Source organism: Aspergillus aculeatus (assembly GCF_001890905.1).
Source record: "Aspergillus aculeatus ATCC 16872 unplaced genomic scaffold ASPACscaffold_11, whole genome shotgun sequence".
In the NCBI taxonomy this organism is placed as follows: domain Eukaryota; kingdom Fungi; phylum Ascomycota; class Eurotiomycetes; order Eurotiales; family Aspergillaceae; genus Aspergillus; species Aspergillus aculeatus.
In genome coordinates this window covers 961,195-984,701 of record NW_017962986.1, presented here as the reverse complement: position 1 = coordinate 984,701, position 23,507 = coordinate 961,195, and the positions used below count along the sequence as shown (strand labels likewise).

Here is a 23,507-nt window from a genome sequence, read left to right as displayed (position 1 = left end):
CTACATTTAACGGATCATATGCTATGCCCAGGCTAAGTCAGCCTTGGTCAAGACTCAGCAGCAGGAGAGTCAAGCTCAAGCCAAGTGAGCTCGATGCCCTGACTGAGAGATATTCTCAATGTGAAGTCACTAGTTTTAATTATAAAATAACTTATTACAATCTACCAATTTACATCGCCGGTGGATGGTTCGGTGCCGCGGGGACTTTATCTGACGGGAATCGAGCCAGGGCCGAGGAGTGGGGCCTTCGGCGCATTTCTAGGGCAAATCCCCCACGTGACAGCATCGATATGGGATTTGGATCGATAACCCGCCGAAGCACTGTCTTCATAATGATAATTTATAGTTATCATATCTGGGACAGATGCAGATAATGCTGGATGTTATTTTGGCTTAGGGATTGGGAGTTTGCGTGAGTGCGACAGCTCTCTCAGTTGCGCCATGTATGTCCTTCTCCTGTTCGGGGCGCTCGCCTCCATTCTTGCTTCGATCTTCCTATCCGGAACCACCAGTGTAAACAATCTGGTGAACTGGCAGTCACCCATCGTGAACAAACTCGGCTGGCTGGGAAGCTCCAAACCCCTCCCATCGATCTCCGTGCCCGCCACCTGGAACGGCTTCGGCTACCTCTTCAACATCACAGTAGGCACCCCGCCGCAGAGCCTAACCGTACTGAGTGACTGGGCCTGGGTGACGCTGTTCACGCGCAGCGCCCGCTGCGAGGGGCGCTACGACCCAGCCCACTGCGTCGCAGAGGGTCAAAGCTACTTCGACGAGCGCGCCTCGACGAGCTACAGCGACCAAACCGCTCTCCCGCGCCTCCGGTGGGACACGAGCCTCTACTCGCCCGACTTCACCGTCAACTACGCCACCGACACAGTCTGCATCAACCACCCCGATAACACCTCCCACATCTGCACCACCCCACAAACCACGATCCAAGTCTCCGATTTCCCCTTCGCAGGCCACTACGTGCCCCCCGTCCCGTTCGGGGGCATCTTCGGCCTCGCGCCGGTCATCCCCGGCCTGAACGCGACCTACCACCCGACGCACTACCAAGCCTGGAAACAGGGCCGCACTGGCGCGCAGATCGGATTCAACAGCTGCGCCAAGCTCTCGTCCAAGAAATTCTGCCACGGCGGCGACGCCAAGTTCGTCTTCGGGGGCACGGATACGTCCCTGTACGACGCCGACCAGGTAATCTGGTATCCCATCGTCACGCCGCCGTGGCTCGGCGACGAGATGTTCCTGCCCATCAAGCCCTCGATCTGGAACTTCTGGGCCACACCCTGGACCGGGGGGTGGATCGTCGAGACACTCCCCGATGGAGAGAAGAGGTGGTCGACGAACTACGCCGTTCCGTTCCCCGCGACAGCCCTGAACAAGGACTTCCTGCCTGCCGACCACAGCGACCGGAAGTTTCGGAGCGGGTCCCCGCGGTATAATTCTACGGAGCTGGTCACCCCGCTCGCGGTTCTGGACGACGGCTCTGAGGGGCTGGGCGTCCCCGTGACGGCGAGCCAGTACGTGGAGCTGGTGCGGCTGACCGGGGGCCGGAAGGCGGATGCCCCGACGCGGGCAGCGATCGCGGCGCAGTGGACGTCGAGCACGACGGGGATGGCCACGCAGGATTGGTATTTGATTGATTGCACGACGAAAGGTCTTCCGGAGCTGGTGTATGAGTTCGATCGGCGCGGGAATTACTCGGTCGGAGCTGAGGAGTACGTGCAGAAAATCGAGGCGACCGGAGAGTGTTATCTCAACGCGCATGTGTGGGAGCATAGTCGTACGGAGACTGGGGATGCTACGGTGATCTCGGTTGGGGACGGGATTCTGAAGGGGTTGTATGTGGTGCTGGACTTTGAGAGGAATGTGTTTGGGTTGGCGCCGTTGAAGAGGGTATAATTTCGGTTTTAGGGGGTTTGGGGAAGAGAATTTGGATTCGCAATATGAGATAATGTCTGAATCTTCCTATTTTGGATGTGCTTTTGTGCAACGAGTGTGTACAACTGGTAGGTTTGTAGTGATCTTGGGCTAAGGCTCGCCCTGTGACATTTGTCTGTCTATGCGTATGCTCATCCCAGATGCCATTTGACGATTCTTCACTAAGGACTAAAAAAGAAAGAAAGTGGGGGAAAAACAAAAGAAAAAAAGAAGAAAAAAACAATTGAAAAGAGAAAGCAAAATCTGCAACCTCGAAGAATGGAACAAGAATTTACTTTGTATGCGAACATGGGGACTAAAGAACCAACCCCCTCCAGTTTAAACTACCACACCGTACAAGTTCAGCTGTACAACCATAACGTAATTCAAATTCATAAACTAGACAACATAACCCCCCTCCCGCAGAACATCCTACTCCTTCGTATACACGTACATAGGCACCCCCGACTTGGGCTTGGCCGTCGACGAGAAAACCTGGTACGCCTCGTCGCCGAACGCCTCGGTGCGCCCGCCGGCGGCCTCGACCTCATCCGGGTGCCGCCGCCGGTACTCGGCGTAGGCGGACTCGAACCGGAATCGCCGCAACGTCATGGCCAGCACGACCCGGATCTCGATCATAGCCATCTCGCTGCCGATGCACATGCGGGGCCCCTTCTCGAAGGGCCGGTAGGCGTCCGCGGGCGGTGCGTGGCCGTTCCACCCCGCGGTCACGGCCTCGGTGCGCCCGTCGGCCAGCGTGATCGTCTTGGCCGTCATGAACCGCTCCGGGTGGAACTCGTCCGGGCAGGGGAAGAACTCGGCGTCGTGGTGGATCGTGTGGATCCCCACCCAGATCAGGCTGCCCTTGGGCACGGTCACAGCGGGCGCTTTGTCAGGATGGAAGGTTGTGCTGTCCTTTCAGTAAGCATTGCGAATATCTTTAGGCAGACATGGGGTGCAAAGAGGGCTGAAGACTGACTCTTTCGGCGCCATGCGGAGACTGCCGGACGCGGGGTACAGGCGGAGGGTCTCGCGGATTACGGCGGTCGTGTACGGGAGTTTGTTGATGATGGAGGGCTGGTCGCGGATGAGCTGGCCGATCGCTGCCGTGTCTTTGCCCAGGACTTGATCGTGCTCTTCGATGACCTTGGCGAGGACCTCGGGGTGCTTGCTCAGAAGGTGGTAGATGTTCTGGGGTGGGGTTAGCATCAACCAATAATTTTCAGACTGCGCGGACGTACGCTAAGGGTGGTACTGCTCGTGTCGTGACCTGCAAAGACAAAGGTTTTGAGACTGCACAGAATCAGTCAGTCGCTCGTCCAGACGAGGCAGCTGGCACTGCACTCACTTATCTACGGCAAGCTGCTCAAATCCACAGTCGAACAACGACCCGTTCGGCAGCTGCTCGTACCGCTCGATGGCGATGTCCATCAATGTGCGGAACTTCTTGTTCGCCCCGTTGGCGGCTCGGTCGCGCAGCACGCGGCGGATGTAGTTGTCCATCGTGTTCGCGTACTTGCGGCGCAGGTAGTGGGTTACCGGGTTGATGTCGAGAGTCTGGCCGTTGGGGAGGAGGTCCAGGAGGTGGCGGAAGGCCTCGACCAGCTCGTCGCGACGGGTCAGTGACTTGAAATCGACTCCCAGTACGACGATGCCGATGATATCGATGGTCAATCGGGCGGCCATCGGCTCCATGGAGAACAGCTCGTGCTTGGCGGCGTACTCGCTCAGCAGGTCGCAGAAGACCTCAGTCTTTTCGACCATCAGCGGCACCATGGTCATCAGGTGGGCATTGGAGAAGCCTGGGGCAAACAGACTGCGCAACTCCTTCCATTTAGCGTCGTTGGCGGCCAGCACGCTGTTGTAGCCGGTGAGTGGCTTGAGGAAGCGCGTGATCATGGGGTGTTTGGGGAACGGGCTGCTGTCCTGGGAGACCTGGTGGGCGAGTTTGGGATTGGCCACCAGGTACATTTGGTCCATCAGGGGCCAAGTATCGACGGTGAACATGTCACCTAGTTTGTACAGTCGTTGCAACATGGTCATCTGGGCTTGGGGGTGGAGATCCTTGGGGGCCTTGCTCTGCACATGCATAAATGCGGGAAGAGTGCCGAAGAGGAGATGATGGGGTGGACCAGGCTGATCTGTCAGTACAGACAGAGACGGCGGGCAGTAACAAAGGCAGACTCACCAATCCCCTGACCCTCATTCTTTCGCGGACTAGAATGGTCAACCCGATCACGACCGCTCCCACAAGGAGTGGAAGTAATACATCCTTAGGACTTTCCACGCCGATGACGGCGGGAAGATCCACCAAGAGTGAAGACATTGAGTGTGTCTGCAACTGAGTTCGATGAAGATAACTTGATAGCGCAATACCAGCTACAATGCCAGTACTGCACTTCAACTCAGTCGCGTTCGTGTTCGACCGAGTCTTTATGGCAGAATATGTATCTCTGGCGATCTTCGCCGGTGGTCGCGTTCGGTGACTTTGTATTGGCCAATCGATCAGGCCACGATGCCCTCGGCGATGGAGTAAGCGTAATAACATGTCAGCAAGTGGTTGAGATGCTACCGTAGAAGGTTGCCAGTGTTGGCTTGGTTATTGATTTGGTGCTGCGCAGTCGAGCGACCGTAGAGACCTGGATGTCTGTGGAATGCCTCCCGGGGAGAAGGGCAATGGTGAATTCGGCTATAGTCTACGGCATCTGTACAGTACATCTATTAGGAGAGAACTTATATCAAAGACACAAGAATAGAAGCTATTATTGCTTAACGAGAGGCTTCTGCTGTCTGAAAAGAATCGTGGATTTGAAACTCAATCTCAATACTGTTGTGTAGCATGGCATGCTGGGACTCCTGTCCTGGGCGCCGCCCACCATTGCCCAGAATATCGAACTACATAGTTGGTAGCTACAGGCTACTGTATCACCACCTCTCGAGAGAGTAAACATTCTTGAATTTGACTCTCGCATATTTCCCACTCAACGTGAAGGCCACCATCAGTGCTCCGTGTAACTCACTCACTCTGCTTGTTTTTGGCGGCTCAGAGAGCTGTTCCACACAAGATACTGATACTTTCTACTGTTACATGCACGCCACGTGGGGCCTAATACAACTCGGCAATATGATTCCCGCTGAGCAGACGGATTCCCCGTCGCCGCGCTTCCAGGCCACCACGTACGTATTTCATCAGGGATGAGTCCCTGGATAAGTCAACTCAAACTTCTAAAGCTAGATTGCCGTTTGGTAGATGATGTACTGAATGTTGGTGGCGTTTTAAGGCGATATTCTTGAGCGGTGAGATAGAGCGCGTCAGGATTCGGCCAACAGGTTGCAGCCTGAGGTCATCGAAAACCGATCTAGCCTGGTCCATAGTACCATGCAACCACGTTCTGATCGAGTGGATCAAATCCTTCCATAGCCTGATGACCGTTTACATTGCATGGATGACCCGATCGGTGACATTCGGCGACTTTGCGCTTCCTCGCCCTCTCACACCAGGACTTGTATTGGTGCTCCCTGGGTGAAACCGTTCCTGCGATACGCCCTTTACCAAACGCTATTCTCGCCTCCAGAACCATTTCATCCCCAAGGCATTAGTGAATGATCCTCAGCGTCTGCTTGTGGATGGTGCTTTACATATTTGTTTTGCGGACAGTGGCGACGTCAAGCCGCCGAGATCCTTCTGAGTAACTGGCCGAGTGGCAGTGACTCGGCGAGGCCTGCTCCTGTTCACAGAAGGGCTGTGTCAGCGCCCCTGTGCAGTCTCTACACGGGTCGGTGGCAACCTGCTTAGCCAGCACTCAGTATACAAAGTACAATCCAATACCTCCTGTCTGATATCCGGCTCCATACACAGAACAGATACCGTGCAACATTCAACACGCTCGGTACTCTAGCCTTCTTTCTAGAGATCCCGTCATGATCATGACTGCCAACAACGATATGGCTGTTCGTGAGTCTGTGGTTGTGACAGAGGGCGCTTCATCCACCCCTGAACTCTGGCAGATGCTGGGGAGTCGGGACCAGCCCACCAACATCACACCCCGCGTCCGCATCACGGATGTTGATCACAAGCAGCTACACAGCTCTGCCAACCTTGTATCAGCCCGGGCATTGCAGCAGCTCACAAAAAGCCTGCACGAGGGCATCTGCAGCACCGCCCTGGAGGATGACAGTCAGTCATCCAGTGCATACTACTCTACATATGCTTCGACACCAAGGAGCCTGTCGCCCAATCTGGAGGCTGTGCCATCAGATGATGGTATACCAGATTTACAACCACAGTTCGAAGCTGTAGAGCGAGCTTCGTTCGCCCAGGAGAGAATCTGGTTTCTACACGAGTACCTGACCGATCCCACCACCTTCAATGTCACCATGGCCTACGCCGTGCAAGGGCCACTGCAGCCCGCCGAGCTTGCAACTGCCTTCCGAGCCATGTCCGATCGACACGAATCTCTACGGACAGCTTTCTTCCTCGACTCGAGAGACGGAGAGCCCCAATTATTCCAGGGCATTCTGCCTGAAACACAGATCGAGATCAGCATCCATACCATCGACAGTACCCAGGTGGTCGACGAAGTCTACGCATCGGTCAGAGATCATGTGTATGATCTCCCTCGTGGCAAAACAATGAAAGTGGCTATCTTGACCCTCACTCCAACCACGCACTTCCTGGTCCTTGGCTTTCATCATATCGCACTCGATGGCTTCAGCGCGCAGATCTTCATCAAAGACCTACAGTTGATATACTCCACCGGACAAATCTTGCCGCCCGCTCCACGATACCGGGACTACACACTTCTGCAACGCCAGTCTCTGGCAAACGACACCTACCGCGAGAGTTTGGACTTTTGGAAGAGCAAGCTCGCCAATCTGCCCCCACCGATGCCTCTCTTTGCCTTCTCCCGCGTCGCAGCCCGCAAACCACTGAATAGCTACCGCGTGCACAGTGTGGAGAGAACCATCGGGATCTCCCTCGCGTCGAAGATTAAAGATACTGCACACAAGGTCGGCGGGACGACCTCATTCTTTCTATACCTCACTGCTCTCCGGGAGCTGGTCTTCCGCCTCCTAGGCCACGCACAACGTGACATCTGCCTCGGGATCTCCGACGCCGGACGGGCGGACAAGGAAGCTCTGCAGGTCGTAGGGATGTTTGTCAACATGCTGCCGCTGCAATTCCGGGCCGCTCGCCCTGGTCAGTCGTTCCGTGATCTGTTGGCCACCACTACGAGGCAGGTCCGCACGGCGTTGACGCATGCCGCCGTGCCGTATCAAGTGCTCTTGGATGAACTGGCCGTGCAGCGGTCACCCTCGGAAAATCCGTTGTTTCAGATCCTGCTGAACTATAAGATGGGGTCCACCGAGGAGGCGACACTGGGACACTGCAGGGCGCACAGCTTGCGTATGGATGATGCCAGAACAGGGCTAGATCTGGTGATAGAAGTGGAGGAATTCGTGGACGGGAATTTTCAGGTGGCTGTAAGGGGGCAAGAGTATCTGTATGGAGAGGAGGGTCTGGAGTTTATCTTGTCCTCGCTCGTGACGATTCTTGAGGAGGTTACTCTGCGGCCCAGTATGCCGGTCGCCAATCTCGCGATATTCGATGAGAAGAGTATTACACATGCACTCGAGCTTAGCCGTGGTGAGCACGTCTTTACAGCCGAGCACTTGCTGACAGTGGTGCATTTGTTCGATCGGCACTGCAAGGCTCACCCCAGGGATGTGGCCGTCAAGCAAGCAGATGGTCAGTTCCTCTCCTATGGAGAGCTGCAGGGTCGTGCTCAGGAGCTGGCAAGACGGCTACAGGAGCTTGAGGGATCGACTGCGGTTGTTGTCGCCTGCAAGCCGAGCCTGGACACCATTGTCTCGATTGTGGGCATTCATTATGCTGGCTGCACCTACGTGCCGGTCGACATTGAGCATCCGGAAGAGCGACTGCGAACTATTGTGGAAGACTGCAAGCCGCGAGCCATCCTCTACCACGCGGATACCCAAGATCTCGCGGTGGCCTTGGCAGGTGGCGCGATAGCTGTTCCCACACCGCAGTCCGGGATGGACAAGGCCTTTCCAATCAAAGCCAGTGTCAACGACACCGCGTATATATTGTATACCAGCGGATCCACCGGAAAGCCCAAGGGAGTCATTGTCAGCCACGGCAACCTGACATGTCAGATATTGTCGATGCGACGAACTGCAACCCTGGGGAAGGAGACAGTGCTTCACCAGAGTGGCGTTGCGTTCGATGCCTCGATCGACTGCGTGTATGCTGCGCTAGCTGGGCAGGGAACGTTAGTGATGGCTCCTCCGGAGGTGAGACGCGATCCGGTGCAGCTAGCCAGTCTGATGGCCCGGGAGCAGATTACCTACACGCAGATGACCTCGTCCGAGTACCACAATCTCGTGGTGTATGGTGCAGAGCATCTCAAGCAATGTGTCACTTACCGCAACGCGTTTTGTGGTGGAGAGAAGTTTCTGTCTAGTTTGATTCCTCTTTTCCGGGCATTGGAGCTACCCGCACTAAGAGTGTGGAACCGATACGGTCCGACCGAGATCACTGTGTCGTCGAGCATGCAGATGATTGTCGGGGCAGATGGGTTGAATCGTAGCACAGAATTAATTCCGTGTGGTCGGCCGTTGACGAACTACTCCGTTTTCATTCTTGATGAACAGCGCCGACCGGTACCTGCAGGTGTGCCCGGGGAGATCTGTATTGGTGGAGGGGGCGTGGCACAAGGGTACCTAAACAATGCCCGCCTCACGGCTAGCAAATTCGTCAAGAACATCTATGCTAGTGAGGATGACGTGCGGCGTGGCTGGGACCGGCTGTATCGGACGGGCGATCGAGGCTATTTGCTGTCTGATGGGTCACTGGTGTTTCTGGGCCGAATGGAGGGGTCCGCGCAGGTGAAGATCAGGGGACAGCGAGTGGAGCTGGATGAGATTGAGACGGCTATTGTGGCCACGTCTGAGGGGAGGGTCTTGTCAGCAGGGGTCTGCGTCAAGGGCGACAATGCGGATGCGGTGCTGGCAGCGTATGTCGTGCTGCGTCCTGATGTGCAAGTTGACTCACTTTCGTCGCTGGTAGCGAGTCTGGCTCGGTCGCTCCCTCTCCCCCGGTACATGCGGCCTTCGTCATTCGTGGCCGTCGGCAGGTTGCCTCACAACACGTCAGGGAAGCTAGATCGGCAGGCCTTGAGCAAGTTGTCCGGGACGCCGATTGCGATCGAAACGAACAATCACCCTGCTCCGCTGGGAGTGGAGGAGGAGGTCATGGCCAAGGCGTGGCGCGAGGTTCTTCCTGGCGAGGCAGTCTTGTCAGCAGAGTCCAATTTCTTTGACGTTGGGGGGAATTCGCTGCTTCTGGTGCGGTTGCAGAAGGTGATCGAGGAGTTGACGGGGAAGAGTGTGGCATTGACGGAGCTGTTTTCGACTCCCGGGATGTCGGCGATGGCCCGTCTCCTGCAGCCTCAGGAAGCCACCAGAGAAACCACTGAGGTTGATTGGGAGAGTGAGACCCAGCTGACGCCTTCCTTGCTCAGTGCTATTCAGACATCTTCCAGGTGCAGCCCTAGTTCGGAAGTTGAGGTTATTCTGACTGGAGCAACGGGTTTCCTCGGTCGGACCCTGCTGCAGCAGCTCCTCGCCCATCCGAGGATCGCACATGTTCATTGCCTGGCCATCCGCAACAGCAGCGTGACCCGGGCCTCTCTAACAAGTAATCCCGATCATGCTGCAAAGCTTACGCTCTATCACGGTGACCTTTCCCATCCCACTCTGTCCTTGAATGAGGAGACCATCTCTAGTCTCTCGAACAGAATAGGGTTGGTCATTCACAATGGCGCTTCCGTCTCCTTCTTGAAGTCGTATTCCACTCTGCGGGCACCCAACGTCCACTCCTCTCGCTTCCTACTCCAGCTGTCGATCGAACGGGGCATTCCATTCCACTTCGTCTCGACAGGCGGTGTGGTCAACCTGACCGGCCAACCAACCTGGCCCCCTGTTTCGGTACGAAACTATCCGCCTCCGGGAGAACAGGGGTATATCGCGAGCAAATGGGCCAGTGAACGTCTCATCGAGAACGCCGCTGAGGCTTTGCACTTGCGTGGGGTGCACTTACCGGTGGTGGTGCATCGGCCCGCGAGCATCGTCGCCCGACAACCTGGTACGCCCGGTACGTCGCAGAGTGAACCCCCAGCCATGGATATTATGCACAATATGGTGCAGTACGCCCGAATAATGCAATGTTTCCCGGCGACGGAGGGGGTAAACTGGCGGTTTGACTTTGTGGGGGTCGATGCTGTTGCTTCGGGGATACTTGCTTCCGCTCTGGGGGAGGAAGATGAGAGTGAAGGGGTAAAGTATGTGCATCATTGTAACGAGCGGAAGCTGTCTCCCAGAGAATTAAAGAAGGAGCTGGAGGAGGAGGCCGGGTGTGTGTTCGAGGAGGTGGAAGTGGGAGAGTGGGTGCGACGAGCCAAGGAATGTGGGATGGACGGGTTGGTGGCGGCCACGCTGGTGGATCTGATGGAGCGGCAGAGGGGGGTGGTGTTTACGGAGATGGGCCTAGATTGCTGATGATTGATTGTACTGTTTATGTTATGATTGTTATATCACACTGTTTATCTAATCTGATCCGGATGTTGGGGCCATGCGCGTACAGATATACCTTTCCATCAGCGCCTCCTACTAGTCGACAGAGATACTAAGCTTCGGTCCAAATACGATGATAGACTAGCCGAGAATAGAAGAACAAGAACACAAAAAGAGAGCCAAAGCAAAAGAGAAACAAGAGGATCGAAAGACAAAATCTGCCGTACTCAGGTGCATCTTATTGACCATGTGCTGAGATACCGGCAATACCGACCGAGGGGTCACCCCAAGTTTCCATGCTTGGGCTCCAGCCTCCTCCAGCCTCCTCCAGCTAACCCATTTGTGGAAGTATCTACTTTCCTTGTTCAGATCTTACGAGCGACAGCACAGACCCTCAATGTAAACCCCCGCGTAGCGCATTGAATGGAGCCCGAAGCAAGTCAGAGCACGCCGGAGTGTTCAGCCTGCTCAGCTAAGCTTCTCATGCCGCCCGTAGACCCACTCTTCTCTTTCTTGTGCCCGACTTTCCAACGCCCTACTATTGCCGTGCCAAAATACAAGATGGGCTTTTCAGTGTCAGCTTGTTGAGATTTACCACGAAAAGCATTCGCGTGCAAGCATGAATCAGCCACCGACGATGAGCCGCATAACCTTGAACATGACACCGTCAGGGCAAATCGAGCAGTGTCTTCAGACAGATGATTGGTGCATTGAGTAAGTGCATGACTTGGGTACTTGGGGGCTGAAAAGTGGGTCCCGAAGCTGAGCTGGTTCTCATCATTCTCACTAATCCGTTGTATATAGAGGCTGCACTCCGTCGCAGACTCTTGTAAATGCCCAAGCTTTCGACTCCCGCTCCGATGGCAACCACGATCCCTGTTTCAGATCCCAGAGAAGAGACTGATGATGTCCAGTTACATCTTCTCTCTGCTCCTACGAAAGGCAGTCCAACGGCGCCCCTCCACCACGAAATCCCTCTCTCCCAACCTCCAGGTTCCAACAGCAGAACGACACCCTCCCCATCTGCTTTCAAGAACAACGCCGGCAAAACTGCAAAGCTCACAAGCATAGACGACTGGATACTGGAGGCCGTGGCTCTGATCGTCTCAGCCGGGAGCATTGTCGCGATCGCCGCTATTCTAAACCACTACGATGGTCAGCAGCAACCGGACTGGCCCCGCGTGTCTCTCAACTCGGTGATCTCGTGGCTGAGTACAATCGCCAGCGCGGGTCTTATGTTCGCCCTCACCAACTCCCTGGGGCAGTTGAAGTGGGTGTGGTTCGCTCGCCAGAAGAAGCGGCTGTCCGACCTGAAGCCGTTTGATTCGGCCAGCCGTGGGGGGGTGATGGGAAGCTTAGAGCTACTGTGGCTCCTCAGAGGCCGGTTCGTCTGATCCTTGGGAAAAAGAAAGCGCTCTCTTGCTGACCCGCAATCAGTCACTTCGCCGTGCTTGGTAGTCTCACGGTGATACTCGCGATCGGGTTCGATCCGTTCATTCAGAACCTCCTTCACTATGTGTCGAGCGCCATCGAATCACCCTCCCAGGTCTCTCTCCTCGGCGCCACATCCCTATACAACGTTGTTGGTCCAATCATCGGAGCAGATTGTAAGCGCAGTGATTCCTCTGAGTAAAGTCCCATGCTTAACCTCCATTCTGACCTGGACGATTCGAATGACCAGCTCATTACGTGGACCCCATCCTCAAAGCCAACGTCTACAGTGCCCTCTTCAACATTGATTCCACCGCCCCCTGGGCCACTTCCCAATATACCTGTCCAACGGGGAACTGCACCTGGGATCCCATATCCACCTTGGCTATGCGGGCCCTCTGCTCCGACGTCACGCCGCATCTCAATCGCACATGCACGGCCATCACCTCGGACATCCAGAACTGCACGGTGCGCCTCGGCGCCGATGGGCCCACCGCCTGGTATCGCGAAGGCGGATCTACCTCGCTGCCAATGACGATGGCCGCCGTCAGCAGCACCAAGAGCTTAGTGTACACGAACAGCACCTTCCCTGTGATCCAATACGTGATGGCCGCTGGATCCAACAACAACTCCGAAGCCACCTGGGAGATCGCAACCAGCATCAACAACAGCACCCGCTTCCTCGCCACGGAGTGCGCGCTCGAGCCGATCGTCCGAAACGTCCGCGCCACCGTCTCCTCCGGCACTTACAAGGAAACCGTCCTGGCCGACTGGACCCCCTACTACTACCCCAACGACCCCAGCATCTTTGAGTTCGCACTGACCCCATCGAGCGGGAACACGACCTTCGGAATGGGCTACGAAGCCTGGTCCTCTCTCATGACCTTCGTCTCGACACTGTTCACCGGATACGTAGACGCCTCGGCAGGAACCTTTGGTTTCTCTGCCGGCTCCTCCAGCTCCTACGCGGTCACAGATACAATCGAAGCAATCTTCTACGGCAATTTCAGCCCCACCGCCGCCTCCCCGGCGATCATGAGCTATAACGCCCGCAACCAGTGCACCGACCAGCTCAGCTGCGCCTTGACCAACGTTGCTGCCGCTATGTCCAAGACCATCCGGGACTCCGTGTTCACCAGCAGCAGCGGCCGGACCGGCAATCAAACGACCGGCCACACAATGGTAGTGGTCCCCTTTGTCGCGGTGCACTGGGAGTGGATCGCGCTTCCGGCTGTGGTGTGGGTACTGAGCTGTGCGGTGTGGCTCGGGACTGCGGTCCAGACGCGGCGGCTACATCTGTATACGTGGGGGACGAACCCGTTGCCTCTGCTGTTTTTGTATCGGGGTACGGGGGTGCACGAGAACGAGAATGAGAACGGGGGTGGGGATGCGGACACGGATGCGGACGCTCACCAGCAATGGAGTCGTCCGACGGCATGGACGGCGAGCGCTCTCGATCACGCTGCCGAGAAACTCCGGGTGAGGCTGGTTACGAATGCGCACGAGGTAGCGCTGCATGATTGATTGGGGTTGTCCGTGTCTGGAGAGGCGTAGTCTAGCCATGAAAAAATAGGGCTAGTAAGAAAATAAAGATCGAGGGTTATGTGTAACAATGCGTTAAGGGAACGAGCTTCGTCTTCGGGACTTCGCTTGTTGAGGCTCCGACAGAGCAAACGAACTTTGACCCTCTGGGTTCTTGCCATACGACTACTATATACTACATGCTGAAATCGCCCGAGGAATTCCAGACCCCCTCCGTCTATATGATAAAGCTATCAATACGGTATAATAGATACTTTATGTCCAAACGGTCAGCTATAACTTCAAACAGTGATGGCTAACATAAATAAGAAAATATCACCGATATGTTCATCTCAATATAACTCGGAGGGAAGACATCGTTGGGTGGGCGATGAGTTTGGCGGGGGTGGGGAAGAAAAGGCAGGTGTCAAATAGCAGACCATCGAGGGTCTCCTCGTGAAGTACCCAAGTGTAGTTTGTCGACTCGATTTAACTTGAGGTGGTTGTCCGGCCGTGTTGTGAATTTCAAATCTCATGCACTGGATATAGCGCGGACCAAGAGCAGAATAAAATATGTTGCCCTCTGCAGGCAGGATGCAACCTCGGTCTAGTGGCTTAGCACTGCTGATTGACTATGCCCAGGGCTACCGTGCTATCTGCTCTTCAACGTATCCTGAATCAGACTAAACGGGCACAAATCCTTCTCCATTGAGCGATGACAAAAGATGTTGTGTAGGAACTGTGGTCTACGCTATTCATCATTGAGATTATATGTATGCGATATAGTACAAAAACATGATGCCAAACCAACAACCACAGGTTGTGTAGTGTAATGGTTAGCACCCAGGATTCTGATTCCTGTAATCCCGGTTCGATCCCGGGCACGACCTTTTTGTGATGGGGGTTTTTTTTGGCGTCATGCGGAACGCGGGTATCCGCCCGCTCATCATATCTTTTATAGTACTGACACATCAAATACTCCCGGTCAACTTATTCTTCTTCACAAAACAATCACTTCAGAGCCTCTGCTCCTGTGAGTTGAGATTCCCATAAATCTACTCCGTATCTCGCCAGCACCCCGACCCTTCCTTCTAGCAACCCAAATTAAAATAAAAGTCGTCAATCATTAATACCCCAAACCCCACATCTATATCTATGTCTATCTTCCACAACCCCCTACCCTACTCCATCCCAGCCGGCGCCTCCCCCGCCGCCAAGTTACACTGCCGAAACAACCGCACCTCCCCCTCTCCGAACGCGCCGACCACCGAATGCAGCACCCCGCGGTTGTGGAACAGCACCAAGTCCCCCTCCTCCCAGTCATGCGGATAGACGTACTGCGGACTGATCGCCGGCCGCTGCAGCCTGTACACGATGTCGCGGACCTGCTTGAGATCGTCGATGACGGAGCCATCCTTCAGGTGGATCTTGCGCACGGCGGAGGGGTGGATCTGCAGGGCCGGGTGGCCGGTCACCGGGTTCTTCCACAGCATGGGGAGGATCTGGATCTTGGCCGGGTCGATGGGCGGGAGGTCGGAGGGGGCGAGTTCGCGGTCCTCCGAGTACAGGCCTAGGCCGGTGGGGAGGGCGCGGGCGGGGGACATCCAGATGTATCTGTTTGCACACGTCAAAAGTCAGTACAATGGACGGTAGGGTTGGTGTGTTTCGATTGGGTGGGCTGGGGCAACCGTTCAGGTAACGTACGGGTGGGGAGCGTATTCGATCCGACTCGTGCGGACAAACTCCTTGTCCTCCGCGGAGAGCCGGTTGTACATGCGCTCGCCGCTGACGAAGGCGGTCGTGCCCAGCGGCACGTCGAGGGTCTCGTTGGAGCCGTCGTCGTAGCGGAGGGTCTGGCGGCGCCCGCGCGGCACGCGCACGGCCAGCAGGGTGGTGACGCGCGGCGGGTGCAGCTCGTAGAGCGCGGCGTCGATGTGCCACCGGTAGAAGCGGGTGAAGTCGTGGTCCTCGGCGTCCGGGATCGGGTCGCGGTGGAAGGTGCGGTGGTGCGGGTGCTTGAGCTGGATGTCGGTCAGACCCTCGTAGCTGGCGACGTGGCCGTGGCCGATCACCTGCACCTGCGGCTGGTGCGGCACCGTCTTGAGGTCCGGGTGCAGGATGCTGCGTTTCGCGTCGATCGTCTTGCCGTGGCCGTACGAGGAGGCCGACGGGTCGAAGCGCCGCGTCAGCTCGTACTGCGCGCGAGGCGTCAGGTGCTGCTGGTTCTTCACGACCACGACCAGGTGCTTGTACAGTGCATCGTGGATGGTGCTGAAGTCGTCGTCTGGGGGAGGTGGGTGTTAGTACGGCTGGGGATTGCTGTTAGGAGAGTGTACTGTACTGTACCGGTCAGGTTCTCCAGGTCGACGTTGTCGACGACCGCTCCGAAGTCAATGTCGGAGCCGGGCGGCGGGGTCAATGGGTGGACAGTGGGTGCCATTCTGCTTGTTCGTGTGATTTTGCGATTCAGTCAGTCAAGGGATTGGAGGGAAGGAGACTCTATATATGAAAAGCAAGGTGGGCTGGCGGGCTTCGCCGCTGGCACGGAAAAAGCCGATCTGATCGACGGGATGGCAGCTTATCGGCGGGTGAGCGGACAGACTCGCCCGCACCTCGGACGCCGACAGGCCGAGTTTTCATTGTGGATTGCATAAGTGCACATGACTAATTATGCTGGGCAAGTGGCACACTGCGTTATTGCGTGCGACTGACACGATTTGGGATGCAAAATAATCTCTATACAAGCTGAGTTTTGAAAGCCTTAGAGAACTTGATACCCTGGAGCTGCATCGCCAATCTTTGGCCCAAAGCAGTACTCCGATGAGCAGCCGAGGCTAATCACATGACCCCGCGTCAACATCCCCTCGCTGCGTCTCGTCTTCCATCAACAAACACCGCCTTAACCTCAGTCAAATCAGAACCATTCATCCAACATCAAGTGCAAATTATATATTCATCTACCACCGTGGGTAGTTAGGCTATGTACAACACTGTCTTTTTCGCCGTGCCTTAATGCAAGCATGCAACAACCGTGTCGTCGTATCACCATAGTTCCTCATGATATTAGTACAGCAAACGAAGCAAAATCCAACGGTCTATTAGCTATGCTCATGCCGCTCATTCTGAGAAGCACCCTTCAGCCCCAAACTTTTCTCATGCGAGTCTTTCGAATATCGTACCGTATCATACCATTAAAACAAGCCGTCTGTATGCGTGTGCGAATGCGAATGCAATAACCAATCAAGCAAACCAAAGAAACCTAATGCATCTAGCTAACACTCCCGCAGGTGAACGGGGAGCGAACGTCACCCTCCCGGTAGTTGTTGATCTAGCATCCTCGTTAGAGCCTGTTCTGCACACACCTGGAAGAGAGTTGACGAGGGAAAACTTACGATGTCCTGAACACTGGAGTACATGCCACCGACCAGCACAACCAACCCGAAGATGAACACGAGGAAGTTGACGATACTCGTCATGAGGTTCTCGCGCGAGTACCACGGCCCCTCGCGGATGAGGACATACCACATGATCGGGGGCAGGTAGAACGAGAAACCCGAGGTGAACAGCGCGGACGCGATGGAGAGGAGGTCGTCGAAGAACGGGATGGCCTCGGCGATGACCCACGACAGGATGGTCAGCACCGTGATCAGGATCAACCAGGTGATCCAGCCCTTGGGCGTGTTGATGTACCGGGTCACGCTGTTGGCGTAGATGCGGCCATGGATCAGACGGCCGGCGACGATGGTGCAGATCGCCCCCGAGATGAAGATGACGGGCAGCGCGACCCCGAAGGCCACCTTGCTGACCAGCGCCCCCGCCGACAGCAGCGCGGGCGACTGCACGTCCAGGCCGACAAACGCATAGATGGTCGCGCCCGTCACCGTGTAGATCACGATCTGCAGGATGCCCAGCGACCAGATCGACTTGGTGAAGTCGCGCGGCGTGTGCATCTCGTCCATGAACGAGAACAGGCAGCTGGCGAAGGTGTACGCGAACACGATGTTGCTGATGGCGATGAAGCCGTCGGAGAAACTGGGGTCCCCTTGCGGCCAGGCCGACCAGGTGACGGCGCCCAGGCCGCCGGCCGAGTTCGTGCCTCGCACGCCCGTGGCGATGATGGTGATGCCGATGGCGGCGACAATCGACACGAAGTCCAGGTACCCCAGCCAGGCCATGTCGGCGAAGGAGGAGGGGATGGACAGCAGCAGCAAGATGATCGCCGACACGACGCTGAAGATGACGGAGCAGATGCCGCTGCCGGTGATGTGCTGCAGGGCGATGGTGCCCGTCAAGCAGTTGGAGCCGGTCAGGAAGATCAGCTGCAAGATCAACATGAACGTGAACAGCTCATTGCCCCAGGGGCCCATCAGCAGGGCCCCCGCATCGCCGTAATGCCGGACAGCCGGGTAGGCCAGCTTGACCTGTCCAATCACATAGGAGGTGTAGATAGCGATCAGGCCGATGCCGACACAGCAGATCACGCCGGCGACCATGCCGAGCGTCGCGAACGCGGAGGGAATCGACAGCGCGCCTAACCCAATCGCCTCCACAATCAGCATGATAGTGAGCCCCTTCCACCCCAGACGGTGGTACTTGGCTTCTCCGGCCTCGATGATCTGCTGGTCCCCATCGTCCACGGCCTCGGGCAGCTTGCCCTCACCGAGCCAAGCACTTTTGCCGGATGACCGCGGCTTCGTAGTGTTCTCGCAGTCATAATCCTTGCCGGCGAGCGTGGCATTGCCATCTAACAGTCCATTGGACGGGGGGCTCATGGTGAGCTAGACCGGTCACAGGTCAGATGCTAAGAACTCCCGTTATCTCAAGGGGGGCACACAAGCTTCAGGAACAATAGAAGAAACAAGCTTCAGGATTGACAGCAAGCAGCAGCAGCAGCAGCAGCAGCAGTGGTGAGCATGATTCGCACGCAGTCTCTGGAGATGTGACACAAAAGATTTCTGATTCGATTTTACCCGCGGGATTGAGAAACGACACGATACCGGCGGGAAGAGCGATTACCCTGTTACACCCCCCGCGGCGGGTCGATCTCTGGCTGTCCCGAGTCGTTGATTGGTCGCCCTGGGACCTTTTAACTATAAACAGTGACTGGGTCGGGATCAGGGCCAATAACGGGGTGGCGGAAAACTGGCTGTGTTTCCCGAATTTCGACCCGTTCTGTTGTCGGGAAATTCGGGAAAAGCCGCAGAGTTTTCGTCGGGCGGTGGGTTCTTCTCGTCGTGGCATGATTCATCTTCAAATCATGTTCAGGCTCTGCTTCGCATCCCTCTCCACAGAAGATTGACATCACTCTTGGTCCCTTATGTCTGCACCGCACCGGCAGCTCTATATCAATGTCATTGTCCAACATGCAAGGGGGCAGCCAATCCAGCAGCCGATTTCAATTGCAGCACGCGGGATGACACATGGTAGCTCATTCGGTGTTGTGGTCGGAGGGCTTCTAGATGGCTTGGCAGGTCGAGGTCACATGATGTGATCCTTCCGTGAAGAACTCAACTTGACTGGTTGGTCTAGTTTATCGCAGAATGACGTTGTCTTTCACTGGGCACTCAAGATGTGTGGCCATTATAGGCGGTCACACCCGGCAGAACGGCAGCATTATCCGAAGATTATCCATTGATCTTGTTTACCACTATCTAATCAATCTATCCTTTTACAATACAGTACATCAAGGGAGAATCGATTCTCAGCCGAGGAAAAACTATCGACTGCAACTGAGCACAGTACATCGCTCCACTAATTCCGGAAGGTGGGGCTAGAACCCCTCCTCACTCCACTGCTGAATCGCCCGCGCGCGGTTGCGCAAACTCAGCTCCAGCTCTTGCACCTCGGTCAAGGCCCGGCGGACGACGTGGTCGACGCCCGACACAAAGGGCGGCGGAGTGGTCCCTGATACCCCGCCAAGGACCGATGATGGTGGAGTGATGGTCTCTGGAGTGGGGTAGTTGTGCGTGTGCCGCGATGGGGGAGGAGGGTGGAATGCGTGGTTGTAGGGAGCATAGCCTCTACCTTCCGGCTGAGAGAAGAGGTGGTCGGACGAGGAATGGGAGTGGGAGTGTGCGTGATGGAAGAAAATGGAGCCGGCGGTGGCTGGGTGGTGGGCTCCTCCGGTTGCTGAGCTGGGGGGTGCTCTGGTTGAGCAAGAGGTGGTGGAGGCTGTGGAAGAGGTAGATGCGGAGGAAGAGCAAGAGGAAGGGGGAAGGTAATCGGGGCCGAGCAACATCCGCTGGGTGGAGGATTTGATTTTCGTGAGGACGGTGTTGATCATCTGCACGTTGAGCATGGCTTGCAATGACCTCGCGGATGAGGAAGAAAAGGAGAACGACCCCAACGACACGTCGAGGAGCGGGTTGGAGCTGCTGTCGGACGCGGAGATGTCTTCGCTGAGATGCAGCGGTCGCCGTGGGTCGAGACTGGCGGAGCACCGCAGACGGTCCTGCAAGATGGAAATGAGGGCGTCAAAGTTGTGCAGCAGACGGAGGTAGGTCGTCAGCACAAGGAAGGCGAGGATACTGTGTTGGGGGTCGGCTGCCGAGACTCCTGGAGGCGTCGTCGCGCGCACTCCCAACTCGTCTCCCCCAACCCCAAACGCATGATCTTGGCTCACACAGTCGGCGTACAGTCGATCCAGGGTCGGATCCAACCCGTACGATCGAGAAGGCGGGCGCGTCTCGCGTGACACAGGCGCAAACTGGGAGTTGATGCGGTGCAGGACATCCAACGTTTGCTCGGATGCCTTGAGATTACGCTGCAGATGGGTCTTGAACTGGGAATCGGGGATCGGCAGGGCTTGCCCTACCCGTCCGTCAGACATTCCCAGTGCCGACTGGGCCTTGCGGATCATCGCGGCCAATTCGCGATTATTCTGGTTCACACTGGCCTGCAGCTGGACGAGGTCGAGCACGTAGTCGTCGGCGGTGGACCCGGTGTCCGCGCCAGACAGGGCAGGATCGAGCGCATGCTTGGGGATCTTGGCTCGATCGTCTTGGTCGGAGACGGTGAAGTCAAGATCGATTGGACCGGTAAGCAGATCCGAATAAGGAACCGTTGCGGCGGGGGGCATCACCGGATCAGTTTCTCCCCAGTATGAATCTGTGTCATGCCAAGATCCGTCAGCCGGGTGTTACGTGCATTGGGGATGCGGAGTGAGGGAAAAGGTCTCACCAACATCCAGCTGCATGGACTCGGACTGGAACGCATCGAGGAGCTCACTGGTGCGTTCGCTTTCCAGGGGCTCGGGGAAGTGTGATGAGGCGTAATCCATCCCGACCAACGGGGCCGCGGCGACGGCGGCACTACTTCGGTTGTCTGGGCTCTCCGCCGCTGTGTAGGGGCTCTCCGCCGCGGACGAAGGGGCGAGGCTACCATTGCTCTCTCGCTCGCTACTCTCCCAGCGGGCCCCGATCGTCGATCCATGCCGAGCCCGTCGAGGATCGGTGACCTCGGGCTCTCGGGCTTCAATGCGGGGGGGCACTGACTCGGGCTGAGGCCGGCTCTTCTGTCGGGGCCGACCGAATCGCTGGGGTGGGTCGTAGACACACTCTGTATCTGCCTTGATGCAGCGGATACATGATTTGCTGGTGGTGACCCCCGGCGGACGAAGGCATTTCAGCTTTGAGGCGTGGCAGCGGTTGCACGCCTGGCGGGTGAGCTGGGCTTTACTCTGGGGGGTCGGTTGCGGCTGCTGTGGGTGCGACGCCGTCAAACTCATATTCGGTGACATGATAGGAAGGAATCGCAGCAGGTATGTATGGACGGGGACAATACTCGAGAATCGCAGCGCAGGGAAACCTACCTCTCCGGGTACATTCGGTGCTTTTATCTATGTACCGTACCTCCCTGCAGCGAGGCGGCAGCCGCGTCGCCTGCTGAGTACTTTTGGCACCGCTCGTGGCTGCGCAGGCATCACGATCCTGCTGCAGGTCTCGTCTCCACATGCAACACTGACTCGCTTTTTGGGGGGGGGGGGGGGTTTGCATGATCTGGAACTGAATGGAAGGTATGCGTTTCAGTGAAGATTGGCGATGGATCAGACCGGCCATCAGATGGGATGCGCACGATGAATCCTGCGGCCTGCCTGATGCGACCTGGTGGTTGGTGGAAACCGGAAATGGCTCAACCTGGGCAAAATCAACTGCCGCTTGGATGGCGGAGGGTCTGCGATCGAGATGTGTTTCCCAAGACTTGCAGACATGTGGGCGAGGAGGCTCTGCAGTGGACATGATCTGATGTCGGCAGTGCAAGTCAGTGCAGGACATTGACCTTGGCTCCACTCTGCCCAGCGCTGCCGATGTTCTGACACATACGACCTGACATAATCTCCATCCGAAACAGCAAAGGTAGGCAGTGCAGGAGCGTGTAACCAACGGCCAACCTTGCTGGGGATTTCTGGTCGTGTGCAGCGAGTGGCAGGGGTCAATCTCCAACCGTCAGTCTCACTGGAGAGATCGTTGTGGGTACGACCTACAACATGCAACTCGCAACACTACTAACTAGCCCCGGAAAGATTTCGGCACTAACCTCATGCCGAGTGATGAACCAAACCAAGGAAAAGGGCAATCCTTCAGGGAGGGTGGCATGTTGACGTGGAAGGATTGGCGAGATAGCACAGGTTGCAGGGTTGTTGCCATGTGCTGCACTAAGCCATGTGGTGACGTACGGGTTGCAGATTCAGATATCCTGGCCTTTTTAGGGTGTGATACATGAGGATCATTGGAGGGGGGGCAGTGGGGACCGGATAACCGGGACTGTTGGCGTGGAGTCACGATGGAAGCAAGAGTTTTGGACCCCAACGGTTGACGATACCATGCTCCTCTGCAGCATCATTAACTAATCGTAAGTTAGATGGGTAGGGAGTAGGCTAGGGCTAGCTCGGTGTTGTCTAGCGAGTCTAGTTGACGATGCTATTGCATTGTTCCATGTCTCAGGGCACTGAAGAAGAGGAGGAGGAGGAGGAGGAGGAGGAGAGAGGAGGAGGAGTGAAGAGAACTCCGCCCCCACGTTAGCCAACTGGGGAAACAAGGACGATCAAGCCCTTGCAGCATCAGGATTTCACGACTAGTCAGGCTCCCAGCCAACTTGAACATTGAACTAAGGTAGTCTCGACTCGACTCGTCTTCACCTTAAGAAAGGAAACGCCCGCTAGTGCCCCGCCAGCCGGCCGATCGGCGGGTTTTGACCTATCAGCCGTGGCGGAGGGGGGAGTGGGTCGAGATGCTCTCGGCGGCGGTCGGGGGGAGAATTCGCTCCGATAGACGCCAGTGTTTGAGTATACGCCTACTGCTTTGAGTCGGGTTGATCAAGAACCATCTTCCTCTTTTTGAACACACCTGATCACCAATTTTACAGTATACTACTATGTCAATAGCATGAATAGTGTGTCCCAGCCCCGAAAAAGCTTAGCAATCACATGACCCCACTAACCCCGTCCCCGTCCCCGTCACCATAAGCTAATCTTCCTTTCCGCGACGGTGAGCGCCCGGGTACTGTTTTGGCCCTCGTATTCCCTTCCCAGCGGGGACTAAGTGAATGAATCCTCCAGCCAGAAAACCATGGCTATGGCCTCATCCCTGATCCATCACATCATGAAGGATGCACAGGATCTGAAGGATCAGCACTGCTCATACTAAGGACTGTACACTGGGTACTTAAGTTTTCGCGCTCCCGACGGTCGGTCAGCCTCGTCTTATCTCTCTGTCTGCATCATGCCACCCCGGGGGATGGTACGCCTCGAGGCTCTGGCTCAGCCTAACCCAGTAGCCCAGACGCGATCCAGACCCGTTCCAGGGTATCTCGGCACTGTCATCTCACTTTGTTACTGACTTATCACTGAGTAGCTATAGCTGTCGTGGTAGGTAACCTATAGCCAAGGAAGTAAATCGATTCGATACGATACGAATGCACTGCCGAACTCTCTCCCAAGGTCTTTGCACTCTTTACCCAATAGATTAGCGACCTGGCAGGACGCCCAGCCCCCCTTGGCAGATCTGTCCGAGTGTGAGTCGAGTCGAGCATATATGAAT

The 23,507-nt window shown here is 56.2% G+C and overlaps 7 protein-coding genes and 1 non-coding gene across 8 annotated transcripts; 4 read left to right on the top strand and 4 right to left on the bottom strand.

Moving 5' to 3' along the window:
• The first annotated feature begins 355 nt into the window (after nt 1-355).
• ASPACDRAFT_122297 (uncharacterized protein) lies at nt 356-2,001 on the top strand. The gene has a single exon (XM_020196525.1). It carries the CDS (start codon nt 442-444, stop codon nt 1,903-1,905), a length of 1,464 nt encoding a protein of 487 aa, XP_020054839.1. The 5' UTR covers nt 356-441; the 3' UTR covers nt 1,906-2,001.
• A 354-nt stretch (nt 2,002-2,355) lies between these two features.
• ASPACDRAFT_62004 (cytochrome P450) lies at nt 2,356-4,014 on the bottom strand (the record flags this gene model as incomplete). Its single annotated transcript, XM_020203738.1, has 4 exons — nt 2,356-2,833; nt 2,903-3,114; nt 3,165-3,216; nt 3,272-4,014. 4 exons carry the CDS (start codon nt 4,012-4,014, stop codon nt 2,356-2,358), a joined length of 1,485 nt encoding a protein of 494 aa, XP_020054838.1.
• A 1,456-nt stretch (nt 4,015-5,470) lies between these two features.
• On the top strand, nt 5,471-10,687 carry ASPACDRAFT_122295 (uncharacterized protein). The gene has a single exon (XM_020196524.1). It carries the CDS (start codon nt 5,845-5,847, stop codon nt 10,501-10,503), a length of 4,659 nt encoding a protein of 1,552 aa, XP_020054837.1. The 5' UTR covers nt 5,471-5,844; the 3' UTR covers nt 10,504-10,687.
• Nucleotides 10,688-11,378: 691 nt separating this feature from the next.
• On the top strand, nt 11,379-13,499 carry ASPACDRAFT_1857753 (DUF3176 domain-containing protein; the record flags this gene model as incomplete). Its single annotated transcript, XM_020197568.1, has 3 exons — nt 11,379-11,902; nt 11,956-12,125; nt 12,200-13,499. 3 exons carry the CDS (start codon nt 11,379-11,381, stop codon nt 13,471-13,473), a joined length of 1,968 nt encoding a protein of 655 aa, XP_020054836.1. The 3' UTR covers nt 13,474-13,499.
• Nucleotides 13,500-14,288: 789 nt separating this feature from the next.
• Nucleotides 14,289-14,360, top strand: ASPACDRAFT_t207. Its single transcript has one exon. It is a non-coding gene; the product is annotated as a tRNA-Gln (tRNA).
• A 127-nt stretch (nt 14,361-14,487) lies between these two features.
• Nucleotides 14,488-15,993, bottom strand: ASPACDRAFT_122294 (TauD/TfdA family dioxygenase). Its single transcript, XM_020196523.1, has 3 exons — nt 15,817-15,993; nt 15,175-15,754; nt 14,488-15,084 (listed from the first exon to the last, which is right to left on the bottom strand). Exons 1-3 carry the CDS (start codon nt 15,908-15,910, stop codon nt 14,652-14,654), a joined length of 1,107 nt encoding a protein of 368 aa, XP_020054835.1. The 5' UTR covers nt 15,911-15,993; the 3' UTR covers nt 14,488-14,651.
• A 417-nt stretch (nt 15,994-16,410) lies between these two features.
• Nucleotides 16,411-18,284, bottom strand: ASPACDRAFT_79887 (uncharacterized protein). The gene is made up of 2 exons (XM_020205518.1): nt 16,863-18,284; nt 16,411-16,798 (listed from the first exon to the last, which is right to left on the bottom strand). Exons 1-2 carry the CDS (start codon nt 18,240-18,242, stop codon nt 16,739-16,741), a joined length of 1,440 nt encoding a protein of 479 aa, XP_020054834.1. The 5' UTR covers nt 18,243-18,284; the 3' UTR covers nt 16,411-16,738.
• Nucleotides 18,285-18,758: 474 nt separating this feature from the next.
• Nucleotides 18,759-21,332, bottom strand: ASPACDRAFT_122290 (Zn(II)2Cys6 transcription factor domain-containing protein). Its single transcript, XM_020196522.1, has 2 exons — nt 20,650-21,332; nt 18,759-20,577 (listed from the first exon to the last, which is right to left on the bottom strand). The coding sequence occupies exons 1-2, from the start codon at nt 21,206-21,208 to the stop codon at nt 19,241-19,243; spliced, it is 1,896 nt and encodes a 631-aa protein (XP_020054833.1). The 5' UTR covers nt 21,209-21,332; the 3' UTR covers nt 18,759-19,240.
• Nucleotides 21,333-23,507: the final 2,175 nt, after the last annotated feature.